General features: G+C 39.3%; 1 protein-coding gene across 1 annotated transcript in view; it reads right to left on the bottom strand.

The window, feature by feature from the left end:
* lamc3 (laminin, gamma 3) overlaps window positions 1-14,452 on the bottom strand; it is a 141,336-nt gene that overhangs the window by 56,562 nt on the left and 70,322 nt on the right. Inside the window, exon 10 of the mRNA XM_017407944.3 lies at window positions 3,882-4,080. Coding sequence (XP_017263433.1) covers window positions 3,882-4,080 — 199 coding nt within the window. The remainder of the gene's footprint in view (window positions 1-3,881; window positions 4,081-14,452) is intronic.

Genomic DNA, 14,452 nt, shown 5'->3' with positions numbered 1-14,452 from the left:
AGTGAGTTTCTTCAGCCAGTAGGCATGGATCATGTCAGGTCCTGGTGCTGTCCAGTTTTTCATACCTGAGACTCTTTCTTGGACATCTGCCATTGTGATAGTTACCGGGGCTTGCTCAGGGAGGTTTCTGTGGTCATCTCGTAGGGAGATTAGCTACTGTGCATTACTGTTGTGGGATGCCTCCCTTTCCCATATGCCTCTCCAGTATTGTTTGGTCTCCAGCCTTGGTGGGTCTGTTCTGTTGTTGTTACCCTGCCATTGAGAGTACACTTTAGCTGGTTGGGTGGAGAAGAGTCGGTTAATCCTCCTGGCTTCATTCTCTCTTGTGTATCTCTTTAGGTGGCTGGCCAAGGCTTGAAACCTTTGTTTGGCAGTTTCGAGTGCTTCAGGCATGGGCATCTGGTTGTACTTCTTGGGTACTGGTCTTTTCATTGCACCTCTTTGGATCTCTGACAGTTGGCTCACTTCCCTCCTTGTTACCTTGATTTTAGCCTCTAACTGTCTTTTCCATGGTGGGTATTGAATCTTGTGGCTCTCATGGTTGCTCTTATAGCCAAGCATCTCCAGGATCACTGATGCTGAGTTGTACATTAGCTCATTGGTTTCTGTTATGGTGGTGGTAGGAATTGTTCTCAATGCTGCATTCACATCTTCAATGAGACTTTCCGATGGTACTTCACTCAGTCGTTGTAATTGGCGTCGGGGTTGTCTACTGCCCATCCGGGCTACGATTCTATCTCTCAGGTCAGTGGCTGTTTTGTTCAGCTTAGATGGTTCGTTCATTATTGGGGCTGCATACCCAACCTCTGGGTGTGGACTTGGAGTTAATTCCCCTCTAACCTGGCATCCTGGCTCCTCCCCCTTGCCATAGCGTTTGCGTTGCACCTCATCAATTTCAAGTTGTGATAGCAGTTGCCGTTTGTGGATATTGGAACACTGAGCTACTAGTTGTTTGGCAGTCAGTGTTGACTGGGGATGTCAAAGTAACCATTCTTTCTGCATTCTTTGCATGTAGCCTACTCTGACTAGGGTTACTTGAGTAGTAGCATTCCAACAGATCCATGTTTTCACCTCTCGCCCATGTCCTCCATCTTGTTCCAGTAGCCCATTTTCCATCAAGGTGCTCTGGTTCCCCAGCACATGACGCAGACCTTGTTTGGCCGGGCGATTATATATATATATATATGTATATATATATATATATATATATATATATATATACACGGAACACATTTCTGTGCATATATATATATATTTTTTTTTTCTGCACAGAAATGTGTTCCGTAAGCTGTAACACCAATTTGCAAGTATCCATCTTTTTGTAGGAGGCTAAATTATGCATTATGCAGTAAGTGATAGAGTGAGTGAAACCACTCAGATATTTAAAAGTGCAGCTGTTAAAAGCAAAGTGCTGCAGTGGGTCAGAGATGTTTTAACTCAGACACTCATAAAATACTAGCAAAATATTTAATTCGAACCCAACTTTGCCAGTAAATTGCGAAAACATTGATTCAAATCCTGAAATGTGGGCTGTAGCGATTGGCATGAGCTGTACGTTTTGGTACAACTATCTACAGTCAACTAAACACTCCTTAATAACAAGAACAGACCTGATTTCACACTTACACCACATTTAGCTTTTCAACACATTTCATTGCATGTTTCACTCAGCTGTCTTCTCTATTTTAAAAGCTATTTTATTATTTTGGCATTTGAATCTTTATTAACTAGGGATGAATAGACAGCAGTGATGGCAGTTTGTTGAGACTCTCTCATTGTTAAATGCTTTGAGATTAATCATTCTGAGCAGGGAAGTTAATTTTATGTCATATTTAATCAAATACAATAGAAAGCCTCCAATGGGCTGCACTACAGTAGGAGCACATGACACTAGGACTATAGACAAAGCTGAACATGTTTGAAGATGGTGGAACTTGTAATTTTATTTTATTATTTTGGAGGATGTCCAGTGAAAACCCATCAATAATCATGAGGAAAGTGGTCTCTGTATGAACTATGAGGACGGAGATTGGATAGGGTGAGGGGAAAATGTCAGGTAAGCCAATCCGGGACAGGGCAGGATGTGTCACATATGCAAAAAACTGTTGGAACAACAAAATAAAATCTTCTACTGGTTCTCCTTTAGTAGCATCAGAAAGGCCAAAACCAATCTCTGGCTCAAAAGAGGGATGAAAAAAATGATATGTAGATAAAATCTGCTAAATTTAAGTTTACTTACTTTTCAGTGGAAGTTCTAAAAGTTAAAAAAAATATCACTACCATGTTAACCTCTTTTACCATGGACGTTCAAGGTGAATAGACCCACCATAAGGCTCAAACACCATGTTTGTGAGCAAGTTTGTGATGATCTTTTTTTATCACTAACATATGTTCATATCCACACAAACACTTTCTGCTTATTTAAGGTTGGGTCATGGGGGAAACAGAACCAGGAGGGAGAACCAAACATCTCTTTCGCCAGCTCCTTCCGAGGGATCTCAAATCTTTCCAAGGCCAGAAGGGATGCATTATCTGTTCAGCCATTTCCGCGGGGTCTCCTCACTGTGAGATGTGCTGGGAAACATCCATAGAGAGACATCCAGGAGGCATCCTAAGCAAATGCCCGTAGCACTTCAGTGAACTCTTTTTGATGGTAAATGGTCCGCAAATTATATGGTGCGTTTTTAACCTGTCCAGGTTCTGCAAAGAGCTTTACAGGGTTTCTCATCCACCCTTTCATACACACACTCACGCAGTGCTTTTCATTTCTATATGATGCAAAGGAGCAGCTGCTTTACTCCGAGCTTTTCCTGGATGACAGAGCTCCCCAACGTATTTCTAAGGCTGAGCCCAGCCTACAGAGGAGGCATACTTCAGGCAATTTTATCCAGGATCGTGTTCATGATCTCATGAGCATTGGTGAGGGCTGCAATGTACAGTCGACGGACCAGTACACTGAAAGCTTCACCTCTCAGCTCAGCTCTTTCTTTACCACAACAGTTGGTTCTCTCATCATCCTCCTGTCACTCATGAAGAAGACACCAAGATACTTGAACTCCTTTTCTTGAGGCAGAGACTCATCCCCAACCCTGGAGTAATTATATTGACTTTTTCCACTAACACTTCATATTTGCTCATACATCTAATAATTACATTAATATGCTTTTTATAGTCTAACATACTATTGATGTTGGGACATCAGACTGCAAAGGAACCACTTCCTGTGTGCTGTACCTCCAGGCCATGGACAGATCCAACACACCATCCACCAGATTGTAAAAATATAATTCACTTACAGTATTTCTCCTTTCCTTCCTATATCCTGGTTCTTTACTACTTCAAAGCTGTCGTGCCCATTTTTACATGTATGGATTATTACCATTTCTCAATTGAGAATGTGTTTGACTCCTCTCTCTCACCTCTGTTTTACAGTTACTTGTCAGCCGAGTGTGACTGCTGCTCTCGCTCCATATCTTCCTCAAAATTTCAATGGCTCTCCCCCGGTGCACATATTTTAAGTCACACCAGGATCTGCTAAACGTGTAACATGTATAAATGGAAATTTGATGTGATTCAGTACCTGCCAGATCTATATGACAGCCAGCACACGAGGGAGCTGGCTCATTATCACATTTATATCCTGGCACTCTGCTGCGATCATGACAGAGAAGTCATCGTGGGTGAGTGTCGATCATGACATGGGTGTCCTCAATAGTCTGTGCTCTGTGGACTTTAAATATCATGTTGCAAGAGGGAGATGCACGGAAGAAGCAAACATCCAAGCAGAGACTTCTGCAGAGTGAACCCACTTCAACAGCAATTTAAAAACAATATGTACAAACACTCACAATCTGGCAGTTTCATGGCCTCCTTCCTCATACCTGACAGTGAAGGAGCGTCGGGGGGTGGGGCCGGCGTCATGCTCAAGTCCAGGTTGGAAGGAGAGGTCAGCCGACAGGGTGAGTCCAGAACCCTGGAGGAGCAGGGTGACGTGGTCCGGGAGCAGCTCCGGGGTCTCAGAGGTGAAGGTGATGGAGAGAGGCTGGCCATAGCTGTTGACTCGACGACCCAGGAATTTGTCTGATGGGGGAGGTACAGGGTGGATGGTAGTTAGGAGAGTGAAGTAAGAGGCAGCGAGCTCTGTTCAGCTCAGACACAGAGCTGTGGCCAAGCTTGTCATATCAAAGGCTCAAATAAACCTTTCATCCCATGGACAGAACGTCATAAATTTGAGATACAAGACCGGGACTTCCCAACCTCTCCAATTCTGGCTCAAAGAAACAGACAAAAAGTTTTCTTTTGATTTATAAAAGAGCCAAAACTCTTGCTCATCCCCCAGTGTGTAAATGTAAAAAAAAGAAAGAAGCATAAATTCCATAAGACTTCATAAAGAGTCTTGCATTAATTATAGCGAATCCAAAGTCGGTCAAAGATGATCTGATTTTCAGAGCATGAAATCAACGGTGTAACAGTTCTTTAAGATTTTATGTAAAGTTACTTCTTCTATTTCTATGTTTTACAAACTCAAAGTAAAAATGTCAATGGGCCTGAGGCATGTACTGTTATCTTAGTGAGTAATATGTCAGCTGTCATACTCTTCAAATCCACTCTGACAAGTATGACAGCTTGTAAATGGTTTTCATAGAGAGCTAACAGTCTCTCAGTTCTTCTTGGAAAGAATTTTGCTCATTGTTGGCCCCCCAAAAAAACATTAGGACATTTTACATTACCTTCTTTTTCTGCCCTGTCCACAGACAGCTAATTCATCTCTTGTGGTTGTCTATTGTGGATATTGAAGTGGGTGAATAAGATCATCTTGAGTTTATACAGACAAAACATGGTGTGCTTCCAGGAATTTGGTTGTTTAATCTAATTCATTCCTCCCCTAGCAGTATAAGATTTGTTATCCAACTAGCGGCAACACTAGTCCCAAGCAAGGTTAAATTATCTTTGTGCTAAAAAACACCTGTAAAGATGCTCTTTTTAACAAAATGTTGAACCCCCCCCCAAACAAATCTTTGTTTGATATGGCCTTAAAGGTCTATTTTAGCTTCATCAGTTAACAAGTCTACAAATATTACAAACTCATATGTACCGATGTAGTATTCAGGGTGGGATGTTTGTGGTGGGAACTCAGGGAAGCTTTCTTCCAATAACAAATCCATAATGATGATGTTTGAACAGGAAATGTGTTCAGTAGAACAGTTTAATTAAAGTTCCTAAGGCTGTTAAATCGTTCGAATTCCTCACTCTTACAGTATCTACCATGTCTCATGCATAACCTGCTGATTTTGGGTTGTGGAGAGCAGGTACCTATCTTCTGTTGTCTGAGCAAGAGGACATGTCATCAGTCCATCAAAGCCACTTTATTATATACTTATATTACAAAAACAAAAGGGCAACCTAAGAAGATGTTTGCTGTCAAATTACCTCAATAATTTCAAGTTTAGAAGTTGTCATGAACACAGGGAGCCTGAGAAAGCACTGTATATACATATAAAAGCCTTAAAATGTGCAGCATTTTTGTATTTGTATTCAGATTGTCCCAAACAATGTGTTTCATAAATATTTTAAAAGAATTTCGTTTTTAATATCATATAAAAATATGATCAGACAGAATCTGTTTCCAGTGATGACCTGCAGGGCGTACCACTGGAGATGGGCACCAGCTCCCCACGACCCTGAACAGAAGTCAGCAGGTATAGAAAATGGGTGGCTGAATGGATGGAGAGACACTCTTTTTCTTTCATAAAGCCGTGCACCTTATAGGGCATTACTGTCTCAGCTGGGCTGTTTGTTGTTTGTCTTTTTAAGTATAAGAGTAAAACCTAAAGGGATTCTAATATGACCACTTATGCTTACGGCATTGAGTTAAAACTGAACATCTCACCCAATTAGTTTTTTTTTAATCATTATTATGCATAAAAGCTTTGCTCTTTTGACATATTACAAAAGCAGTGAAAACAAAGCTAGACTTTTATACCTGTTTTCAAATTTATTATAATACAAACTACTTATCTCAGAGCTTACAAATACCAAGTGCTCTGCACCACTCTATGACTAATGACTGCAAACAAACCCACAAATTGTCATCTTTAATTTAGGCCTTGCTGCGATTACTTCATTGTCTATTCATTTATTGATTAATAACTAACTGTAGCACAGTATGCTCTGATATAAAACCACTAAAATTTTATAAAAAAACAAACAAACAAATAAAAACACAAAAAAAGACACACAATGTTGCTATTCTCTACCAAATGTGGTTAAGTGAGAGGGAAAAATGACAGGTTGCACGCTTGGTTGCCATCTTGTTTTTGTGCGTAATCGTGTGTGAAGTACATCCTGAGCTCCTCTGGGGCTTAAGAGGGCTCTGGAATTGAGTGGGTGATATTGCTTGCGAGGGGTCTCTGGCATCATTCAGAGCAATTCAGCTGTCTGATCATCCAATATCTACTCAACCACGCGCTGGCTTTTATTGTTTGAGTTGTGCCCTTACACAGCTTACTCTCGTCAGCAGCTACATTGATGAATGTTTTTATTTCACCTGCATTGAAATTGACTTTCTGATCTCCCAAAATGTGGTATTTTGCTGTAATGGATTATGTATTACTGGCTGACTTGTGTGAACAACTAGTTAAATTTATACCTTATATATGTATGATGAAGTATAAAGTGGTGGTCGTGCATTTTACACATTTTCCATCCCCGTTTTGACTCAGAAACGAAAAAGTTAAAACGAACAATACTTTTTTTATAATACTTGGTCACGTGCTGCCATGAAAGGCAGCGTGCACGTATGTTAGTTTGTCTGTTAGCAAAATATCTCACAAACCACTTGATAGATTACAATGAAACTCTCAGAAAGTAATCATTAGATGGGCATTTACAACTCATTATTGTTTGTTTTCAACCTGACTCAAGATGGCCACCACAGTTAATCAATCATAGTAAACACAAAAATGACTATAACTCACTCAATTTTTACAAATACTGAGCTCAGATTTGGTGTGGTAGTTGTCGAGAGTCACCCTAAACTTATAGTCCAAACACCGATAGTTCCCATGAGATCTTTGTTTTAAACTTTGGCCATAACTGTTTACACATAAACAAATTCTAATGCTGAATTCTCGCAAGATGTATTTTCCCTTTTTTGCTTGATTAAAATTTAGGTGTAAACTGACATAGATGAATAAAACAGAACACTAATATTTATATGCACTGTTTAATTTTAGGACTTTGCAGACGATAAGAAACAAAATGTTACAAAAATGACAAAGCCTTTAGTTTCAGGAGTCATCTCAGTTATAGTTTCTGAGATGAGATTTCTGAGATTCATGCCAAGGAGACTTTATAACAATAAAACACAGATAATTACAGCCAACCAGCCACAAGGAAAACAATCACCTCTACCTCAACAACAAAACTCTGACACTGAGGACAAAAACATGCTCTTGTTTCAAATTAAACCTCACACATCTCTGTGTAGTGTCTAAATCAATTTAAACAAAACAGGCAAGACAAACTAGAAAAATCTGTACGAACAAAGAAAAAGAAGTTTCATTTAAAAGCATCTCCAGTTCAACAGGAATTCCTTCAACGTGCATTCTCACATCTTAAGTGGAAAAACAACTGATTTCGAGATGCTGAGAGGAAGTCAATAAATCCATACACACTACTGCATCTTACCTCCACTCAGGTCGTGCAAAGTGAAAACGTACAGTAAATTAAATGCTATGATCTGTTGACTGAAGTTAAACAGTGTCTACGATCTCACTTTTACTTCTAATTAGTGAGCGCTGTTTTTCTGTACTTTTGTTTAAAACAACACGAGTAAATGTTGGAACCCTAAAACTGCACGCTCATGACTCAGTATTATCAATTATTCACATTGTTGAATCTAAAATTGAATGACTGCCCTTTATAAGTTTGGTTTCAAACCTGGCTGAACAAGGTTTCCTGCCAACACAAGGTCTGAGACATTTTTAAACTCAAAGATTTGTACCATTTAAGCATTAATATATATTCCAGACTTGTACATTGCCCGGTATCATAGTCAATGGTGAAAAACAGCAGTGTTGTTACTTATCAGAAAAAAATATACAAAATCACCTAACCATCGTTATTAAGATTACACTGTAATACATTCAGAAAGTATTCAGACCTCTTCACATTGTGCAGCTTTATGTTGCAGTCTGATGTTACTTTCATTTTTTAACACTTAGTAGCCCATAATGATAAAAAAAAACCAACAACACAATTGTATGGTTTTGTAAATTAATAACAAAAGCTAAAATTTCACATTTACATGAATTTTCAGAGCCTGCACTCAATGCTGAATTGAAGCAATTTTGGAAGCAATTAAAGCCTCGAGTCTCTTTGGATTTGATGCAACAAGCTTTTCACACTCAGATTGGATGTCTTTCCGCCATTCTTCTTTACAAATCCTCTCAAGCTTAGTCTGGTTGGATGAGGACCATCGGTGGACTTCCATTTTCAGGTCTTACCAGAGACGTTCAGTAGAGTCAAGGTGACATATCTGTTTGGGCAACTCACAGAGTTGTTCCTAAGTGACTTCTGTGTTTCTATCTTTTGTCTTGTTGGAAGGTAAACCTTTGACCCAGTTTGAGGTACTGGGCTCTGTTGAACAGGTTTTCATTGAGCATATCTCAGTTTTTCTTCCAGATAGAATATTTAGAATTTAGGTCAAACAATTAAATTTCAGTTTCATCAGACCAGACAATCATGTCCCTCACAGTCGGAGAGTCCTTCAAGCAGCTCTCAAGTGTTTTGCTCTAATGAGAGGCTTCCAATGAACCACTCTGCCATAAAGCCCAGATCAATGGAGACCTGCAGACATGTCTGTCCAGGAGCTTTCTCCAATCTCCACAAAATATCTCTGAAGCTCACCACCGGGTTCTTGGCCACGTCTCATACTGAGGCCCTTTTCCCTTGATTGCTCAGTGGGGCCTGGAGACCAGAGGGTTCTTGTTTCTGTTTCTGAGTTCTGCGGGCACTTCCTGTAACCTCGTGGATTCATTTTTGCTCTGATATACACAGTCTGCTAGGAGGCCTTCAGACAAGTTAATTCACCACAGGTGGACTAGAACTGAGTTAACAAGAAAAAAAAATAAAAAACAAAAAAACAAATAAACTACAATCCTTAAAGGGGAGTCTGAATTCTTTCTCAATCCATTATGGATACAATGCAAATTATTTTGTGCACGTATTGATGTAGCACCCATTTGAGCCACATTCAAATGCTTCAAAAATCAATATTAAAAAAAAAAAAATGTATCATGTAGATTTTTTTACTTGTTTGTCTCGTATTTTTGACTCTCAGGGTGACCTCTGAGAACTTTTTATTGGCTCCGAACCTTCATGTTTTTTTTTGTGCAAACTCTGTGTGCATTATTTAGTAAAACTGGAACTTTAAGCAGCATCCCTGCACCCTCCATTTCAGAAAATGTGGTTTCTACAGTGAGTCACTCTAAGAAACACCACTTAAGCTACACTCAAAAGAGTAGCATTTGCCAGCAGATGATTATTGTTGCATTAGAGAAGAGCCCCAGTAGAGCCACTTTTGAGGACCAGACATGAGGTAATTGCCTACATTTTGGGGAGTGCTGCTGTGTAATAATGACTAATGTGAGAAATGCATGTTCACAAAATAAAAGTCAACGGTTATTACTTTTGAAATGATTTATTTGAAATATATACTGCAGATGCTTTGGATAACTGTGGGTAATGAGCCTAGTAATACCAATGTGTGATTTAGCTAAAATTCACACTTAGCGGTCCCTTATGTCTTTGAGATGTTGTGTTTCAGATGTACCTCATTGGCCATTATTCTGACAGGGTTTCATTTATTTCATTTTTATTGTGTGGCTCCTTCTGTGTTGGTGAGGAACAAACTACTAACGCATGAATACCAACAAAACTAATAGACATAAAAAAATAAATAAAAACAGTTCCACTTGCACGGCCCTCCTTGTAGTAATAAATTATCATGATAAACAAAGAAAAAATTCTATAAGTGTGACCTGCGGTCTTTGAAATGGCTTGAATTTACATCAATTTTTTTTTCTTTAACTCACATGACAAATTGGAGAAAATGAAAAAGTTACACGAAAGGACCGCAGCATATATGTGAACATATATCTTTTGTTCCACATTTACTGTAGTATTTCACCACAAATTGATTAGTAGAGCCATTTGGATAACTGATAAAGCATCAATTTCTGTATGAGCAGCAATACCACTGGTGCAACACGAAGAGACGGAAAATAGCTGGTTCTATTTAGCGTACAAATTGAAAATAGACAGTGATATCTCGACTGGCTCTGTTCAAAAGTTGTCCTTCAACCTATTTAAACTTTTGAATTAACAAGCCAGAATGCCACCCACAGCCCACATCCTTGTTTCAGATGAGGAAAAAAAATTGTCTAAATGGGAGCAACATTCTGTTCTTCTATCAGCAGATTTATATAACAAAATAGCTGTGCACTTTGCTCTCTGTGTGTGTAAACTTGTACTTTAAATGAAAATATTCTGGAAGTCTGCTCTAAGTGACACATTTTTAGGCATAAACAATGAGCTCCAAGACAGACAGACTGAAAGAGGCAAAATAAACACGCTGTTCCCATTCTCAGCATATTGCTGTGCAAAATACCTTTTGTATTTTGAGGATCGAGAAGCAGCTAATTTTGAGCATTGCCTTGGTTTTGTTGGATCTCTTGAATCTTTGCATTTTTAGAAGGTCCTTCTGTGTCACTTCGCTGTCTCTCCTTGAACTTAAACAATTGTGTTTTACATTGCTCTGCCCCTTTCACACTGAATGACAACCCAGTTAGGATAAAAAAGTCAGTCAGAATGTGGATGGTTTTGGCGAGGTTTTCAGGCATGTATTAAGGACACAGTGGACTACTCATGCATGAATAATTGGTCCAGAATGGTTATGACAGTACCCCCTCACTCAATACTTCAAAATTGCAGCCTCCATCCCAGCAGATGAACAAACTGGTTGAACTAAGGTCTAGTTTATTGTATATGTAAACCATGTATAAACTACTTTTTATTGTATTGCATAACTGAGATCTGTAATTGTGTACTCAGCAAGTTCAGGAGGGTGAGGGAGGGGATGATTGAGAGGGATGGTGTTAGTTCTTACTCTGTTAGCTTCTGTAGATTGCTTGTATACTGTTCAGTGTGAAATGTAAAATCTTTAATAAAATGTGTTGACCAGAATGGTTTTGAGCAAGCACAAAATGTCTGTAGCAAATTTGTGGTGGTTTTTCATTGTGGTGGCAGCATATCTACAGTTAAACTCAAAATTATTAGTCCTCTAGGAACTATTGAACATTTTTTTAAAATACTTACCATCATCTGAAATATTCTTAAAAATGTTGTATCATGCATCAACTATATGGCCCTATTTTGGTACACTTGTGAATGTCAAATAAATATTCAACATGTCTATATGGAAAATACGATGAAAGCTGGGATGGTCAAAGTTTTTAGCCCGCGTGTGATTTTGTCTTTAAAACACATCAGCTAGGTCTGAAACCACACCTGAGCAGTCAATTAGCTGTGAGTCTTAGTTAAGTGACTTTCAAAAGCAGGGTTGGTGTCACCTGACCACTTGATCAAAAGGGACTACCCTAGTGTTGCTCCAAAATCAAAACCAAAGAAATCAGTCTGGACCTCAAAACAGAAGGTAGTGAATGTTCATCTTAAGTGAGAAGGATATACTGCCATTTCCAAGCGTTTTGTGGTTTCCAGAACAGCTGGTGCGTTGCCTCATTGCCTCATGATTTGATGTTTCACATAAGACTGCTGTGAGGGCTCTACAACCGTGACTGTAATACGGTCATGGAAACAACCTAGTGCAGATGTGATACCCATGGTTGCAGCTTCATGCTAGTGAGGAGCAATTTTCTAGCATGTAGCTGCATCTGATGCGGTCCAGAGCAGGCATGACAGAGTGGGTGCATAAGGTGTAGTTAGAGTTCAGGAGAGCATCACAAGTATGTGGAAAATAGCTGGAAAACATCTATTTGGTAAGTGTGGCAGCACCATGGATGCCTTCACACTGAAGAAAGTTTTCCAAATTTGCCACGTTCTAACAAATCATGTATGTTTTACAGATCTTAGTGGTATCATAATCTAATTCAACGGGATCTTTAATTTTGTGTCTTTCTTCTTTGTCTTTTATTTGTATGTTTATTTAATCAGTTTAAAATGTGTCACATTTTGTTTCCTGCCATTTAGCCAGCCTGCGTGTCCCACTTGGTTGTTTTTGTTTCTCTCCTATGGGTACATTTATGAGATAAAATCAGGGCTCACCAGAATAATTTGGACCCTGTGCCTATGCTTGGTATACCAATTCAATAATACTTCATAACCATTGTGATTACTTTGTTAATCTGTAAATAATATGCCCTCATAAAACATGTTTTGGAATAAATTATGTCAAAATTAAAATTTAAAACAAATAATTGAAGCTTAGCAGTTTTTTTCTGAATGATCATTCATTTATTTTTTAGCATATCTTACCCTGTTGTCTATTACTCATTGTTAATTCATCCCTTTTTATTCTTATCCTCAACTACGTCCTGTTGTACTTGGTATATTTCCATTTCTCCCTGCTGATGTTCATCTCTATTTTGCAAAGTACTAGTCAGCAATGCCTAGGGACTGTTATATGCAAGTTTGTTGGCATGTACCACACAAGCAGTAGCTGTGGCATCAGTTTGAGTATAAATGACACGCTACACTCAAGAATCCTCCTTCACTCCGGAGCTTAACACGAGGTAACCATATTCTGCTCCGTTTCCTTTCTACTTGAGGGATAATTCATTGAAATTCTGTCCTCCTTAGCTTCCTCCTCATGTTCTTTCCTGTTTTTCCTCTAAGCCTCCCTGCCGCTGCAGGCTCTGCATGTTGGCCTGTTCTACAGATATGAAAAAAGATCAACATTGTTGGCTTTCCAACAGATGGCTGGGAGGACTTGTCTTGCACGATGTCCCCTTCAGTAAGAAACACTGGCCAGCCAAGACAGCCGCCGTTACTGTCCAGCAGAATCAAACAGTGACCGCAGTATTTGGAGGCAGGTCAAAGCAACTGTTTAGGGAGGTATTTTATGTTTGACTATGACAGTTCCTGGCAGCTGCGCTCAAGTCTTACGTCTCCACAGGGACTTGGACTCTGCCTGTGTCAACTGTCAAGCAGATGTCCAGGATAAGGCCGAGGAAAAGTGGCAATACTTCAGAGGAAGAGAGTGTCTGTGAGTGCATACTCACACATTCATAAAAAGCCCACCTACAATCGTTCATTACTGTACAGATTTGAACCGAATGGAAGATAGAAGTGGTGGACAATTCAAGACATTTACAAAAAAAAAAAAGAAAAAGAGAAATATCTTCATGCAGTGAAAAAGAAGGAGCAATTTTGACATCCCAGCTGGTGTAAGAGCCGTGTTGGCCTGCCTGTCATGGGGAATTTAGGAAACTCAAGTGCAATTCTGTCTTCCAATTTCTTTCATACAGTCTGAAACGTTCGCAATTCTGGCCAACACCTCGCTGTCAAGAACCATTGAGAAAATATCTGTGAAGTATTGAAAGTATTGTCGTGACCTTAGCAGTGGCTGATTTTTATTAAATATTTTATGTTTTAGAGCCGGGTGAGCCCTAAGCACAACTAGTTCCTGCTATTAATTCAATAAAATTACAGACGGTTGAATTGTGTGTTCCTTATGAAACAGCTCAAGCTCAAGACGCACTACAGTGATAAACACATTCACAGTAATAACAGAACTGCATTTCGCATGATGCTCGGCGGGGCGTTGTCACTCAGAATTATCTGTTGCGTTTAGTGAGAAACATGGTAAGGGGATTTAGCACAAAATGCAAATTAAAAGTAGAAAAAAAAAAAACAGCACGGGCAGTGGCAGGGTGTGAGAGAAACCCAGAGCTGCTTCCAAAGCTGCAGCCACTCTGGTCTAAGCTTTAAAGTGACTCTACAAATGCACAACTAGGGAAAAAAAAGGCGAGAGAAAATGAGATCATTAATAGGGATGGTGCAACATTAAATGTGTGTATTTATTATATGAGAAAACAACGTAAACAAGTACTGCACAAAGTAGATAAGCAGGCTGTCACAGAACTGTTCTCAGCCAGTTGGGATACTAATCTGTGAGCTGTTGCCTTCAGAGACATCGCTGAAGACTGTAAGAAAGAAAACAAAATAACATTATTAACTGTATTTTTCTATGTATATTTCTATATACTGTATGGTATGATGCAGAATTGCTCATTATGGGTTTATGCACACACGCGCAAACAGAAAAAGGCAGTAAAACTCACATGTCGGGGACTTAGCAATGCACTTTTAGTGACATTTGACAAATTATGCTGGACCACCATGCTTTGTCACATCCTCTTTCAGCCGAGCG

Source organism: Kryptolebias marmoratus, linkage group LG14 (genome assembly GCF_001649575.2).
Source record: "Kryptolebias marmoratus isolate JLee-2015 linkage group LG14, ASM164957v2, whole genome shotgun sequence".
In the NCBI taxonomy this organism is placed as follows: domain Eukaryota; kingdom Metazoa; phylum Chordata; class Actinopteri; order Cyprinodontiformes; family Rivulidae; genus Kryptolebias; species Kryptolebias marmoratus.
This window is presented reverse-complemented; position numbering and strand designations above follow the sequence as displayed.